This window comes from Haliotis cracherodii, unplaced genomic scaffold (genome assembly GCF_022045235.1).
Source record: "Haliotis cracherodii isolate W230 unplaced genomic scaffold, xgHalCrac1.p SCAF_21, whole genome shotgun sequence".
Lineage (NCBI taxonomy): Eukaryota > Metazoa > Mollusca > Gastropoda > Lepetellida > Haliotidae > Haliotis > Haliotis cracherodii.
In genome coordinates this window covers 9,034,249-9,049,498 of record NW_027266277.1, presented here as the reverse complement: position 1 = coordinate 9,049,498, position 15,250 = coordinate 9,034,249, and the positions used below count along the sequence as shown (strand labels likewise).

The 15,250-nt window shown below is 43.2% G+C and overlaps 2 protein-coding genes across 6 annotated transcripts in view; one reads left to right on the top strand and one right to left on the bottom strand.

Annotated features, from left to right (window-relative positions):
• Positions 1-11,718, top strand: part of LOC139470831 (polyhomeotic-like protein 1) — a 29,586-nt gene extending 17,868 nt beyond the window's left edge. For 4 of the 5 annotated variants that reach the window (XM_071253141.1, XM_071253143.1, XM_071253144.1 and 1 more), the window contains 7 exons: positions 1,026-1,337; positions 1,499-2,173; positions 2,645-2,768; positions 3,173-3,352; positions 3,827-3,930; positions 8,287-8,415; positions 9,603-11,718. In XM_071253141.1, coding sequence (XP_071109242.1) covers positions 1,026-1,337; positions 1,499-2,173; positions 2,645-2,768; positions 3,173-3,352; positions 3,827-3,930; positions 8,287-8,415; positions 9,603-9,800 — 1,722 coding nt within the window. In that variant the 3' untranslated portion in view covers positions 9,801-11,718. The remainder of the gene's footprint in view (positions 1-1,025; positions 1,338-1,498; positions 2,174-2,644; positions 2,769-3,172; positions 3,353-3,826; positions 3,931-8,286; positions 8,416-9,602) is intronic. The other variant, XM_071253142.1, reaches the window with a different exon arrangement.
• On the bottom strand, positions 11,502-12,741 carry LOC139471062 (uncharacterized). Its single transcript, XM_071253364.1, has 2 exons — positions 11,781-12,741; positions 11,502-11,689 (listed from the first exon to the last, which is right to left on the bottom strand). The coding sequence occupies exons 1-2, from the start codon at positions 12,739-12,741 to the stop codon at positions 11,502-11,504; spliced, it is 1,149 nt and encodes a 382-aa protein (XP_071109465.1).
• Between the last annotated feature and the right edge of the window lie 2,509 nt (positions 12,742-15,250).

Genomic DNA, 15,250 nt, shown 5'->3' with positions numbered 1-15,250 from the left:
ATGACACAGTACTATCGTAGGATCAAAGGTTTTCGGACATCATACGTTTTCTATCACTAATACTTGCACTGTAATGTTGGGTGTGGCGTCACACAGAAATTGTAAGTACTCAGATGATTGCTTGTCTTAAGATAAAGTTGTCATTTAGCCTATAAGTGAATGAGATGTTTTACAGTTGTTCATGTGATTAACGAGAAAACTATGAATGTTGCTTCAGCATTCAAAATATCTATTGTATTAAAGTCTTTTGAATTTATTTTGTAAGTTGTGTCAATATACCCCAAAACTAAAAGAGCGAGAGTATGTAGTTATACAAAGGAATTCCATCCGTCCATCCTTCCTAGGATATTTTTGTGTGCAACCTATGACTTGAAAAATACTGAATAGATTCTTTTCAGACTTGGTGAACACTTTCTATACCAATAGGAGGGGTGCAGTGCAAAGTTTGATTTCAATATTTGGATTTTTGGAAAAAATACAGCTATTTAGCATTTTTTACTTACTTGAACATTTGTGTGACCTATACCTATACCTAGAGAACTACTACATGGATGCTTTTCTAAATTAAAGAAACACTTTCTGTACTAATAGGAGAGGTACAGTGTGAAGGAATATGTTGATAGGTAAATTTTCTGTAAAATATGTACCGGTAATTGTTTTTCATGTAATTCAGAAATTTGTTTTACTTCAACATTCAACATTGTGCGACCTATAACATTGTGCAGGCTTGGATCATTGCTCATAATATCATTCAGTAGATTGTCTGGCCCAGACTTGATTATTTACAGGTTGCTGTCATGTGGCTGGACTACGACCTAGTGTGACGTTAAACAACAAACAAACAAATGAAACAAACAAACAAATGAATGAAACAACCTCACACCCATGGAGTCATGTTTGTCTAGAAGCAGTAATATTGATAATGAACAGAAACAGTACTGAACATGCTGAAAGAATTGTGTAAATTAAGTTTTCTACAATTTAATAAAAGTATAGACATAAAACCTCTGCCGTCCTTCTTGCAGTCCTCCAAGGGCCAGGCAGTTTCCCTCTCCCACCCGGGCCAGCCACAGCTCATCACATCACAGGCGCCACTTCGGCTCAGTCAGCCACAGTTGGTCACAAACACAGGCCAGATCATCACATCGCAGCCCATGCTCACCAATCAGGCTGTACTTCAGGCCATGGCTAGTTTGCAACAAGGCTTCCCATTGGCTGCCCACCAGCCCCTCTTGAACCATGCACAATCCCCAGCCATCCTGGCTGGCCAATCACTGTATATCAGGACAGCTAATCCCATTCAGACACAGCAAAGCATGATGGCAGCTAATATGCAGGTAAGAAAATGTTTGACCATCTTGAATGGTCAAGATACTGTTGTTGATTTTATAACCTCATTTATAATGTTATTTTCATTAATTTACCCCTGGTGTTATTTCTGGATATCATATTGTTTGTAGATTGTGGTTTTCATTATCCTGTTGATGGACTTTTCCAGGCAGCCTTGGCCAATAGTATGAAGGGTGGCAAGATGGAGATGCCACAGAACCTACAAGTAAACACAAAACCCAGTGGAGGTTCTTCAAAAAGCTCATCACAAACTGGAAAAACACTCCTACCATCTAAGGCAACCACTGCCAAAATCCCACCTACTCACATATCTGGCCAAGCCACGAAACTGAACATACCAACTGTCATCCCCAAACAGTCAAAAGGACGGACAAAATCCCAGTCCAAGTCCTCATCGTCAGTCCCCTCCACCCCAACCAGTACAAAAACACCCCCTGTCAGTCACTCCAAACCAGCCACACCCACAAACCAACCCACCATTGTTGTGCCCCCAGCAAAGAGCCAATCAGATTCTGAGGTGGAAAGGGCAAAGAAGTCGACACCACCTCCTGACATTACTTCCACTAAGGAAAAGTCGGGGAGCGTGACTGTTGATGAAGGAAGCCCAGAGGAAAAGGACAAAGACGTTATTGATGACAATGATAAGCCGCCAGTTATCACGAAGGAGGTGGAGACGCCGATGGACACATCGATGCCAGATAAGCCGCCTCCACCGCTGGAGCCAGCCACAGTTGTGGAAAAGCAGAAGGCTATTGTGAAGCCCCACATCCTGACTCACATCATCGAGGGCTTCGTCATACAGGAGGGACCAGAACCCTTCCCAGTAGGTCTCAGTGTGGAACTTGAACTATGAGGAGTGATAGTAGTGCATATTGGCGGCCTCAGTGGTCAAAGGCGCCGCAGTTAACTGTGCAGAGTTGCGGCCCTTGGGCATTCCAGAAAAAATTATGGTTTGTTCGAATCCCAGTTCACCCAATTTTTGTTTCTAGGTTTGTCAGCACCATACTCATGCTCGTGGGTTTTTTCAAAGTGGTAAACATCTTAGACATGCATGACTTTGGGCTTCCCTCCCACATTAAGCTGACATGCCATGTTATAACTGGAATACTGTTTAAGTGGCGTTAAACTCATCTGACTCACTCACTGAAACTAAGCAACATAACAATATGAAAAGAGACCAAGCAACTCAATATTAATGCTTGCAACTGTTCTGTATGTTTGATGTTAGTGACTCATTAGGTGATAGTCATGTCTATCCTGAGTTACTTGGATGCTCATGGTGTATTGGCTGCAGGTGCAGCGGTCGTCCCTGCTGACGGAGTTCATCCCCCCAAAACCTACTCGTACCGACAAGGACTCAGATGAGGAGCTGAGTGAATCCCTCATGGACCTGCCGCCCCCACTTCTGGAGCCTGAAGGTGGGTGTGGGGAAACTATGGCAACTGCAAAAGCAGGCTAGGGAATCAACTGCCACCTGAAGGTGCATGCTATCCGAGTGTAAAACTGAGACTTGACATGTTTCTAATATTGAAATGACTGACTGATATAATAAACTTATTTTTTAGTCCCAGCCATTTGTTGTGTATATGCTGTTTTTATGCTTATAATGAACTATGGTTATTACAAACTAAAATTAGTGGTCCCTTTGAGTTCGTTATAATCATAGTTTACTGTAGAATGAACACAGACCCAGATTTTTCATCCCAGATGTGTCATCAATTTTTCTTATGTCAATTTTAATTTTTCTCATGTCAATGATGATAAATACTGATGTAAGTGTTCAGAGCACAAAGAAGCTGTATCTCATCTTTTGTGCATGCAGGCTTGCCAACACGGAGCAGCACCGAGACCCAGCTGCAGCCCAATATGCTGAAGTGCGAGTACTGCGGCAAAATGGCCACTGCCGTCAAGTTCCGGCGCTCTAAGCGGTTCTGCTCCATGGCATGTGCCAAGCGCTATAACGTGGCCTGCTCTAGACGTGTTGGCTTGTTCAAGAACAAAGGTGAGAAAAAAAGTATCAATAATGTTGGTTTGTTATTTGAAACTTAGGATTTATTCCAGAACATGCATGAATCATTATTCATTGTTTACACATTTGCAGTTCAGTTTCTTCAAAGCAATGATTGCTACTCTCTGACTTTTTCCAGACTTTAAACAGCCCTAGAGCTGTGATCACTTTGTCAATAGAGACCATCCCCAAATGGAAGCAACAGTTTGTTAAACTAACATGAAAATATGTGTTTTTTGCGACCTCGCCTTTTTGTGAAGAGCTTCTTAAACTTTGAAAACTTTTTCAGTTTGGAGAGTAAGAATATTATTACTCATAACCAAGGAGCAAACTCCTCACACTCTGAAAGTAAGAAGACTCCATGAACAAAAACATATTTCATAATTCATAGCCATTATATATATGATTTCACTTCCACTGATATTTTTCTTAAACCAAAAAAAGTTTTCATAGACATCTTGTCACCAGCAGGTACAGTGAAGCTGGTCAAGAAGAGGAAGCATCCCCTGGCGGTTAGGAAAGGCTGGCGACCGGGAAGAGGGGGCCGCCTCGCTTACAACATCAATATGAGAGTGAGGGCACTTCTTGCTATTTAAGACATTGTTTTCCATCCATGGATGAATTAAGTTGATAAATGTTTCAAGTGTTTCATGTTTCATCATTAGTTTTGTGTTATTATTGTTCTGTCAGTGTTTTTAGTAAGATAACCTGTGTGTTCCTGGTAAAGGGAGTCACTTTTATTTCAATTGTGAACTATCTCCGTTGTTGTGGTATTTGGGAGAAATGGTGTCAGTCATGCCCAGGGTTTGCCCTGACACACAAAACCTGCGTATGTGACACAATCTGAGGAGAAAATATGCAATATTATTTCTCCATTGTATCAGTCATGACGCAGATCATTCAGACTGTCAAAATTAATTTATTTCACTATACGTTCGGAACATTAAAATTGGAAACGGATATATCCCTTGACAGTAAATAGAACTCATATCAGCTTTGTCAACTGTTGGAAATCCTAATGTCAAAAAATAGACACCCACCGGGCAAGCTCTCGGTTGCAGCCAGAAATAGAAATAAGTTAGTTGCCTCACAGGGTGGTTGAATTTCCTGTATTATGAAAAGATTTCATCATTATGATATCTAACATCAATTAGTATGTTGTTGAAATGACTCCCTGTATTACAGTTAAGGAGTCACGATGACCTCCAGTTAAAAGAGGCTCAGGCAAACCCTGCACACTGTACGTTGTCGTTTTTCCAACTATATAATTGGCCATATTATCCCTAGAAAGACTGTTTCTTAATTAAATATTTGAATACATTTATATATTTATCTTTCCATCTGTAACTTGCAGAAAATTAATAACATCTTCTTTGGTTGGTTTTGTGCTGATAACCATTTCTAAAATGTGGGCCCACTTTTCTCCTGTCTTATATACGGTGATCAAAACAAGTGGGCCCACATTTGTATAGGAGTAAAGCGTCATTACTTTAGGCTGGCCAGATTTTATTTCGTCAGAGTGATTGCAACATGAGGAACCACATTTATTAATCGCGAAGTTCCATTTATTGTTACTCATTTTCTAATATCACCTAGCTTCATTAAGTTACTTAATTAGTGCTGATGATCATTTTCTAAATATGGGCTCACTTTTTCCATCACAGTGATTGCAAGAGGAGAGACCACATTTATAAATTGCTAAGCTTCATTTGGTTGGCTCACCGTCGCGGATTATCCTGTTTTCGATCAGAACTTTCAGCCGCATAGGTTTTCGCACATCATACGTTTTCTATCACAAATGCTTGCACTATAACGTGGGGTGTGGCGTCATACGGAAATTGTAAATACTCAGAGTCAGATGATGGCTTGTTTTTAAGATAAAGTTGTCTATAAGTGAATGAGATGTTTTACATTTGTTCATTTGATTACCGAGAAAACTATGAATGTTTCTTCAGCGTCCAGAACATGGGGATATATGTTGTATTAATGTCTTACGTTTGCAATGGAGTTTTGTTTTTTCAACAAAAGGTAAGTAAGTACAAGGTAAGTTTGTTGACCCCAGACCCCCCTAGACTTTTCCTCTTTTTTGGGGTGAAAACCTGCTCACATCCCTGATTTTTAAATAGTGGTTCGTAATACAAGCTTGTTTACGTAGTACGTATACTCTACAAGTGCGTTTAGTTTCTAACTTTTGATAAGGCGAGCGGAGTTAGCTCCCTTCTCGAACTATCGAGATTGCGGTGTTGCCAATAATCTTTAATTTTTTAACCTTTCCCACATTACTTCTTAATGCATTTACAGCTTTCTTTTGACAGAAAAACAAGGCTGTGTGAGGTCCAGCTGAAGAAAGAGTTGTTTCAACCAGTTGTGAGGCACACCATCGCAAAGTGCCCACATGATGATGGAAGTGATGTTACATATTTTCACATTACTATTTGCCAAAAGAATGACAAGTTGTGTTCAATATATTTGTCCAGCAAATTTGTGTCATCTGTTGGTTTTTCATTGTTGATGAAATATATGTGATATATCCGTCACCTGGTGTGTTTTCGTGAAGGTGACTAAAAGTGTGATGAATATTTTGAATATTTTTCATGCTCTCGTACATCGAGGCACACTTTTTATATTCTTGTTTATGGCTTGGTAATTATGTATGTTACCTTATTTAGAGCCTCTCTTTGTTTTACACGTTTATTCTGCATAATTGTAATCCTTTAACCCCATTAACTGGGTTCAAACATTGGATTATTATCCCCTATAGTTGGGTACATTTGGGCCTCGCAACTTCTGCTTTAATTGCAGATTTATGCTTGCCTGTTTTGTCCATTGACATGGACCTTGCATGGATGCATAGCTTCATGCAATTTTTGTTCCACCAGAACTATGCGCCTCACCTTTTTTCTTCGTACCAGTCAGTTCCTTACGAATTTCCAGCACCCCCTGCACTTTTAACGCCTGCTGTGCCTACATCTCCGACGATCATTGGTGGGTCTTCTCGGGCTCCGTCTTCCTATGGCTCAGCATCACCCTGTGTCCTCCAGGCGTAGTTCTAAGTCCTCTAGATCCAAGGGCTGTTCCAGGAGGAGCTCACCTGTCTGCGTTCCAAGGGTTGTCACTCCGACTCATCAGGGGGATCAATCACACCTCATTATGAGACGTCAACTGAGAGGGACACATATCTGAGCTTCTTTCAGGAACCTGACTGGATAGCAGACTGACTTTCTGAGGTATTGGTCTTTGTCAGGTGCGGGAGTTGACAAGAACGACACAATATGGTCACAGCCCACCTGCATTCCTCAAGATCCTATGTTCAAGGATAAGGTCACTATGCTGGATGGTTCAAGAGGGAGGACTTCCCCATTTATGACTTTGAGGTAGCTGATAGTGCTCATGTCCTTGAAACCGACCACTCTTAAGATCCCTGTGACACAAATGGCGTTCATTGAGACAGAGATTAGATGCTCCTTGAAATCATTGTCAGCTCTGGCTTCCTCATCTTGTGCCAGAGACCAGGATCTGACTGAGACAAACGTCAACCAAATGGATCATCTCCAGGCGGTCGTATATTATCAGCAGAGGAAGATCGACCGCCGCTCACCTGGCCCTTACCTGCTAGGATTTGGAATTCAAGCGCAGACTACTTCGCCAGCTCTAGTCTGTGACTTCTCACTTTCATGGCTAGATATTTGAAACTCATTCCAGGATTTCCAGTAATGCGTGAGATGAGACATGTTGCCCAGAACTTAGCTCAATGCTCTTCTAGGACGGGCAACTGCCGTGCTCTGGACTTGGCCCTGAAAAACAAGGCTCCAAACCAGTCTTTCTTTCAAGAGAAGGGCATGGAAGAGGGAATTCCCAAGGCTCTTATCAGTCCTGCCATGGAAAATTCCAAGGCAGGGGTGGGACAACATTGAATGCCCTTCACCATTACACCTCTCCCCTTGATTGTGGGCGTTGAAGATGAGGAGGAACTCCTCTTGCACTGAGGGTTTTCATCCACTGCTTCAAGACTCAAGAGGTGCTCCGAAAGGATGTTTCATTCCAGTGTTCAAGACATCCACGACTGAAGTCGGCCACAATACCAAATCCCTATGTTACATGCCATCATTCTTCAGGCATATGAGGCCACTGACCTTGAACCTCCTAGAGCCAACAAGCCTCATGAGATCTGGGCGGTCGCCTCTACGATGTCTATCCACAGTAATTTCTCCATCAGAGGCATCATGGAAGGAAAGTTTCAGCCCAGCAGGTCAACAATCCTAGAAGCCAATATCATGTCAATCTGTCAAGAACCTGCCTTACCTGACGCACACAGAGGGTGTCTCTATGCTGCCAGCATTGGCTCGGTAAGTCAGGCTTTGTACTCAAGAGTCATTATTTTCTATTGCTGCATTTTACCTGGACATCATCACATTCTTTCCACGGATAGGATTGGTCAACTGGCAGCCGATCTTCTCAAGAGATGCACTTTACGGATGTCTACATGTTGTCAAGGGTGTTTCTGAAGAACACATCTGAAGATATGCCCACCACCGTAATATCCTATTCAGATGCATTAAGGAGTAATGCAGGATAAGTTAAACAATTAGTAAAATCGAAATATTTTTTACACTTATATACTTATCCTGCATTACTACGTCTAAGGGCCCATTGTCACAGAGCTTCCTCACCACGATGTCTTCAGATGTTACGATTAAGCAGTAATGTGAAGGTATGTGACGTCATCACTTCTCCCATGAGCACTGTGCAATGGGGTCCGCCTCACAACTGGATGGAACAACTTTTTCTTCAGCTGGACATTACACAGCTGTCGACAGAAAGCAGTAAGTGCATTAAGGAGCAATGCAAGATAAGTATACAGATTTTAGATTTTACTTAGTTTCTGTGTGAATGTTTCCTGTGATGTGATATGGGTGCATGTGTTGCAGCTGCCAGAGGAGGCCAGCAGTTCTAACAGTGGTCAGGAGGAGACCAGTTCCTCTCCCACCTCCCCTATCCCCCTGCCGGACATGGAGATGGACACTCTCTCGCCATCCTCAGAACCATCCAAGTGGACGGTAGGTTGCAGGTTACACACACTCCATCACACACACAGACACTCACAATCACACACACTGTCACCAACACACACACACCTTCACCATCACACAATCTCACCATATCACACACACACACACACACACACACACACACACAAAATCTCACCAGTACACACTCTCACATCACACAGTTTCAATCACACACAATCTCACCATCACACACCGTCACAATCACACACTCTCATCATCATACACACCGTCACAATCACACACAATCTCACCATCACACACACTGTCACAATCACACACAATCTCACCATCACACACACTGTCATCACCACACACACTCTAGCCATCACACATACTTTCACCATCACACACACTGTCACCATCACACACACACTCTCATCATTACACACAGTGTCACCAACACACACATACACACACACCATGACATAGTCACCTACACACACACTCACCATCACACACACTCTCACTATAACACACACTCTCACTATAACACACACTCTCACCATCACACACTCTCACCATCACACACACACACACTCTCACCATCACACACACACTCTCACCATCACACCCACTGTCACCATCACACACACTCTCACACTGTCACCATCACACACATCTCACCATCACACACATCTCGCCATCACACACACACTCTCACCCTCATCACACACCCTCACCATCACACACATCTCACCATCACACACACTCTCACCCTCATCACACATCTCACCATCACACCAACTGTCACCATCACACACACATCTCACCATCACACACACACTCTCACCCTCATCACACATCTCACCATCACACACACAGTCACCATCACACCAACTGTCACCATCACACACACATCTCACCATCACACACACGGTCACCATCACACACACTGTCACCATCACACCCACTGTCACCATCATACACACTCTCACTATCACACACACAGTCACCATCACACACACTGTCACCATCATACACACACTCACCATCACACACACGGTCACCATCACACCCACTGTCACCATCCTTGTTGCTACTAATGCTATATTGGTACAGTCCTTTTGCATTTAAAAAAGATGATTATTAAACTGTAATGACAATAACTTTTTCTGGTTGAAACAAGTTTAAATGTTCCATGTGGCCATGTGAGTACGTGCAGGTGTTATGTGCAGGTGATGGAGGTGTATGAGTTCATCAAGTCGCTGCCGGGCTGCGCCACCTATGCGGAGGAGTTCCTCTCCCAGGAGATCGACGGCCAAGCACTGCTGTTGCTGAAGGAGGACCATCTGATGACAGCCATGAACATCAAGCTTGGCCCTGCTCTCAAGATCTGTGCCCGCATATCCAGCCTCAAGGACGAGTGCGTGTAACACTCACAGTGCTGTGCTCAAAGACAGGCAAACCATGTTATACCTTGCTGTGCAACACTCCAGAGATGGAAAACATTTGTGATTTGAAGAGACTGGTGTCACAACGTAAATTGATCCATGGCAGGGGTGTCCCTGTGTGATGACTGGACATGGTTTGAACAGGCAGCTATCACATCAGTGGAACATGTCATATCCAGCTGCGCCTGTATCTTCCACCAAGCTGAGCCACATGGCTTCATACATCATCACCAGCCTTTATAAACTATACCAGCTCATGTTGCACACATGGACATTGCTTTGTAGTTGAGAGCACAGCTTGTTGTTAGAGGTACACCTTCACCCAGATGAGTTCTACAAGTGCAGTGCCATTGCTCCTGTTCAAGTCAACATTTGTAGAATTGATGGTCACACAAGACTGATGGGTGTCAGTCAGGGCTTGTAGTATGGGCCTAGACTCAACTATACCAGAACCAAAGATACATGTGTAAGCAATCCAGTTTCAGATAACAGTAATAGTCATTGGGAAAACATCACCCCAATTTACTGTTGTATGTCATTTTACATGTTACATCCTTTCTATGTAGTGTAATTAGCCCCATGTAACTACACAGTATCCTGTACCTATTTAGTCACCTATTCATTATGTATGAGCCAAGCAACAGTCATCCACACACCCAACCTGTTTACCCAGAGTTCCCTCCCCTGTACCAGGCCTTGTGTTAAGGCAGGACACAATTGTTCTACAGTCTCTGTAACAATAGTGCTGAACTGAACCATTACTCATTCTAAGAGGCATTATGCTGTAACACACTCAAAATGTTGATAGTAAATCCAACCCTCGCTGGGGCCTGTGGAGCTTTCCACTGGAAGGGTGTCTTGCCTCAGTAGCTTTCTCCGGGTTAAAGAGATTTATTGTAAGATGGGATTGTTTCCGGTCTCTCATAAAAGATAGTTTGAATAGTCTATTTATTGTACAATTCAAGGTATACATGCATGTTTCTTCTCAAACAGCACTGAATACCATAAATGTTAGGAAACTGTTCCAGTTTTAGAAATAGAAAAAAAACACTTGTTCCTGATGACTGCAAAACAAGATCAATCCAAAAGGATTTCTAATTGTTTGTTTAATGGGATTAATTCATATCATGAGTTGCTCAATATTTATTTCATCAATGGTGTGATATTATTTACTGGTAGAGAAGTGATCATCTAACATATTTTGGGGCACAAGATCTAGAGGCTTCAGGTTCTCCTTTTAGAAATGTTTGTTCCATACACAAGATGGTTTCCAGGAAATAAGACTTCAAAAGGATCATTTTTAGAATTTCAGGATCTTTCAGATATTTTTGTATTTGAAATAGAACTTTACCATGATGCTAGTGATTACTGTGCAGCACATTTTAAAGTTGTAATCAATATAGCTTTAGTTATGCCAACTGTGGATCTATTATGCATAATTTTATTATTGACCATATTCATCCAGGAATGATAGACCACAATATCGTATCATTCTCACACTTTTTTACTGTCATGACCAACATGCTTGAATCTCACACCTTGCCAATGTTAAACCTTGTACATAAGCAGAAACCTACAACTGTACATACAGCTTTGTAATATTTGTAGCATTGTCATTTTCTACTTCACAGAATCTGTAGCAACCCGCCTCCTCATTAACTTTTCAATATGTAAAATAACTACTTAGCCTACTGCCAGGTCAAAGCATGTGATGATGATCACTGCCAGGTCCAAGCATGTGATGATGTTCACTGCCAGGTCAAAGCATGTGATGATGTTCACTGCCAGGTCAAAGCATGTGATGATGTTCACTGCCAGGTCAAAGCATGTGATGATGTTCACTGCCGGATCAAAGCATGTGATGATGTTCACTGCCGGATCAAAGCATGTGACAGTGTTCACTGCCAGGTCAAAGCATGTGACAGTGTTCACTGCCAGGTCAAAGCATGTGATGATGTTCACTGCCGGGGCCAAAGCATGTGATGATGTTCACTGCCAGGTCAAAGCATGTGATGATGTTCACTGCCAGGTCAAAGCATGTGATGATGTTCACTGCTGGGTCAAAGCATGTGATGATGTTCACTGCTGGATTAAAGCATGTGACAGTATTCACTGCCAGGTCAAAGCATGTGATGATGTTCACTGCCAGGTCAAAGCATGTGATGATGTTCACTGCCAGGTCAAAGCATGTGATGATGTTCGCTGCCAGTTCAAAGCATGTGATGATGTTCGCTGCCGGGTCAAAGCATGTGATGATGTTCACTGCCAGGTCAAAGCATGTGATGATGTTCACTGCCAGGTCCAAGCATGTGATGATGTTCACTGCCGGATTAAAGCATGTGACAGTATTCACTGCCAGGTCAAAGCATGTGATGATGTTCACTGCCAGGTCAAAGCATGTGATGATGTTCACTGCCAGGTCAAAGCATGTGATGATGTTCGCTGCCAGTTCAAAGCATGTGATGATGTTCGCTGCCGGGTCAAAGCATGTGATGATGTTCACTGCCAGGTCAAAGCATGTGATGATGTTCACTGCCAGGTCCAAGCATGTGATGATGTTCACTGCCGGATTAAAGCATGTGACAGTATTCACTGCCAGGTCAAAGCATGTGATGATGTTCACTGCCAGGTCCAAGCATGTGATGATGTTCACTGCCGGGTCAAAGCATGTGATGATGTTCACTGCCAGGTCAAAGCATGTGATGATGTTCGCTGCCAGTTCAAAGCATGTGATGATGTTCGCTGCCGGGTCAAAGCATGTGATGATGTTCACTGCCAGGTCAAAGCATGTGATGATGTTCACTGCCAGGTCCAAGCATGTGATGATGTTCACTGCCGGGTCAAAGCATGTGATGATGTTCACTGCCGGGTCAAAGCATGTGATGATGTTCACTGCCGGGTCAAAGCATGTGATTGTGTTCATTGCCAGGTCAAAGCAGATGGTCGTGTTCACTGACTGTATGCTTTTAGTGATATCTGATAGATACTGGGATCGTCTCTGTGCGTAATGGAGCAAGGGAGGCCACCTTTTGTTTAACATGTCATCAAAAAACAGGTGTACTTTGTTATTATCGTTTCCTTTTGTTAAACTTACATAGTCATCAATGTGTGTCTTGTGCCATTTTGTTGAAGTATCTGTACAATTTTATTGTGTGGCTTGATCAGTTCATGTCCTACCATACACTCAGTGATAAATAGTTGTCTCCAGGTAGATCAGTTTCTGGTTGCAAGGTGTATGGTATCAGAAAATAAGGGACAACTTATAGCCTATCATCATCTGTATCTCCAGGGCTAGCATCTCGGTCAACCTGCACTAACCCCTGGATTCGTTCCTGTGGTTCTCGCAATCTCAAGTTATACCACCTTGATTTTAATTTGACAATTTGATTGGTACGTTAGACCTAGTAGTGTAGCCAATCAGAATGTGAGTTACAAACCAGTCTCAAAATTGGGTTGGCCAGTTCTATTAAGTATGATTGGGTACGCGAGAAATTCAACATTCAAAAACTGACTGAATTTATTTTTTTTAATGGAAAGGATGTCTTCATGTCCATTAAAACTGGTGGTGGCTTTGGTTTCTAGGAAATATAGTTACCTCCCTGTTGATGTTAGATTGGTCGGTAAAGTGTCATTGAAAATCAAGGGTGGGTTATTTGCGATGGCAAAAACCTCGGGGATGAATCCATGGGTTAGTGTAGGTTTATTGAAATGCTAGCCCTGGAGATTTAGAGGATGATACATATAGTATAAAAAAACAACAACATTTGTACAATACAGTGAGGTGCAGTGGATTGTCAAGTGGTTAAAGCATTTAGGCACTGTGCCACTCTCCATGTGGGTAAAATACTAAAAGCAGTGAAAAAACTTGCACCCTCAATACACTGCAGATGTTTACCATCCTGTCTTGTGTGTTTTTTTATGCTTCTGTATTTTTCTTTGTTAATGCTGAGACCAAGTCTGTAGACTTACTTATTTATGGTGCTGAATAAATATCATACAGCAAAGAGCAACATGTTGTCTGTGCAAGATGGTCATGTCTTCATGATTATTAATAGGTTCACACACAATAGACCTCACACTCTCCAACCTTGACACACAAGTACTAGGAAGTCTGTTGAGACAAGACATCCCTCTCCCACCAGTAGATGGAAGCAAGACCTCCCACTCTCCCACCAGTAGACAAAAGCCAGGCTTCCCACCAGTAGACAGAAGCAAGACCTCCCACTCTCCCACCAGGAGACAGAAGCAGGACCTCTGACTCTCCCACCAGGAGACAGAAGCAAGACCTCCTGCAACCAGTAGACAGAAGCAGGAACTCTCACTCTCCCACCTTGAGACAGAAGCAAGACCTCCCACTTCCCAAGCAGTAGACAGACCTCACACCAGTAGACAGAAGCAGTAACTCCTACACTCCCACCAGTAGACAGAAGTAAGACTTCACACTCTCCCACCAGTAGACAGAAGCAGTAACTCCTACACTCCCACCAGTAGACAGAAGTAAGACTTCACACTCTCCCACCAGTAGACAGAAGCAGGACTTCACACTCTCCCACCAGTAGACAGAAGCAAGGCTTCACACTCTCCCACCAGTAGACCTTTCACTCTCCCACCAGTAGACAGAAGCAAGACCACTCACTCTCACACCAGTAGACAGAAGCAAGACTTCCCACCAGTAGACAGAAGCAAGACCTCCTCCCACCAGTAGACAGAAGCAAGACCTCCCACTCTCCCACCAGTAGACAGAAGCAAGACTTCCCACCAGGAGACAGAAGCAAGACCTCCTCCCACCAGTAGACAGAAGCAGGACCTCCCACTTTCACACCAGTAGACAGAAGCAAGACCTCTCACTCTCCACCAGTAGACAGAAGCAGGAACTCTCACTCTCCCACCTTGAGACAGAAGCAAGACCTCCCACTTCCCAAGCAGTAGACAGACCTCACACCAGTAGACAGAAGCAGTAACTCCTACACTCCCACCAGTAGACAGAAGTAAGACTTCACACTCTCCCACCAGTAGACAGAAGCAGTAACTCCTACACTCCCACCAGTAGACAGAAGCAGGACTTCACACTCTCCCACCAGTAGACAGAAGCAAGGCTTCACACTCTCCCACCAGTAGACCTTTCACTCTCCCACCAGTAGACAGAAGCAAGACCACTCACTCTCACACCAGTAGACAGAAGCAAGACTTCCCACCAGTAGACAGAAGCAAGACCTCCTCCCACCAGTAGACAGAAGCAAGACCTCCCACTCTCCCACCAGTAGACAGAAGCAAGACTTCCCACCAGGAGACAGAAGCAAGACCTCCTCCCACCAGTAGACAGAAGCAGGACCTCCCACTTTCACACCAGTAGACAGAAGCAAGACCTCTCACTCTCCCACCAGTAGACAGAAGCAAGACTTTCCACTTTCCCACCAGTAGACAGAAGCAAG

Excerpts from the sequence above, each read along its gene's own strand:
- LOC139471062 (XM_071253364.1), bottom strand. The coding sequence starts at position 12,741 with ATGAACACAATCACATGCTTTGACCCGGCAGTGAACATCATCACATGC. Across the intron at positions 11,690-11,780 it reads CACATGCTTTGGCCCCGGCA|TGAACATCATCACATGCTTT; the intron begins GTGAACATCATC and ends TTGATCCGGCAG.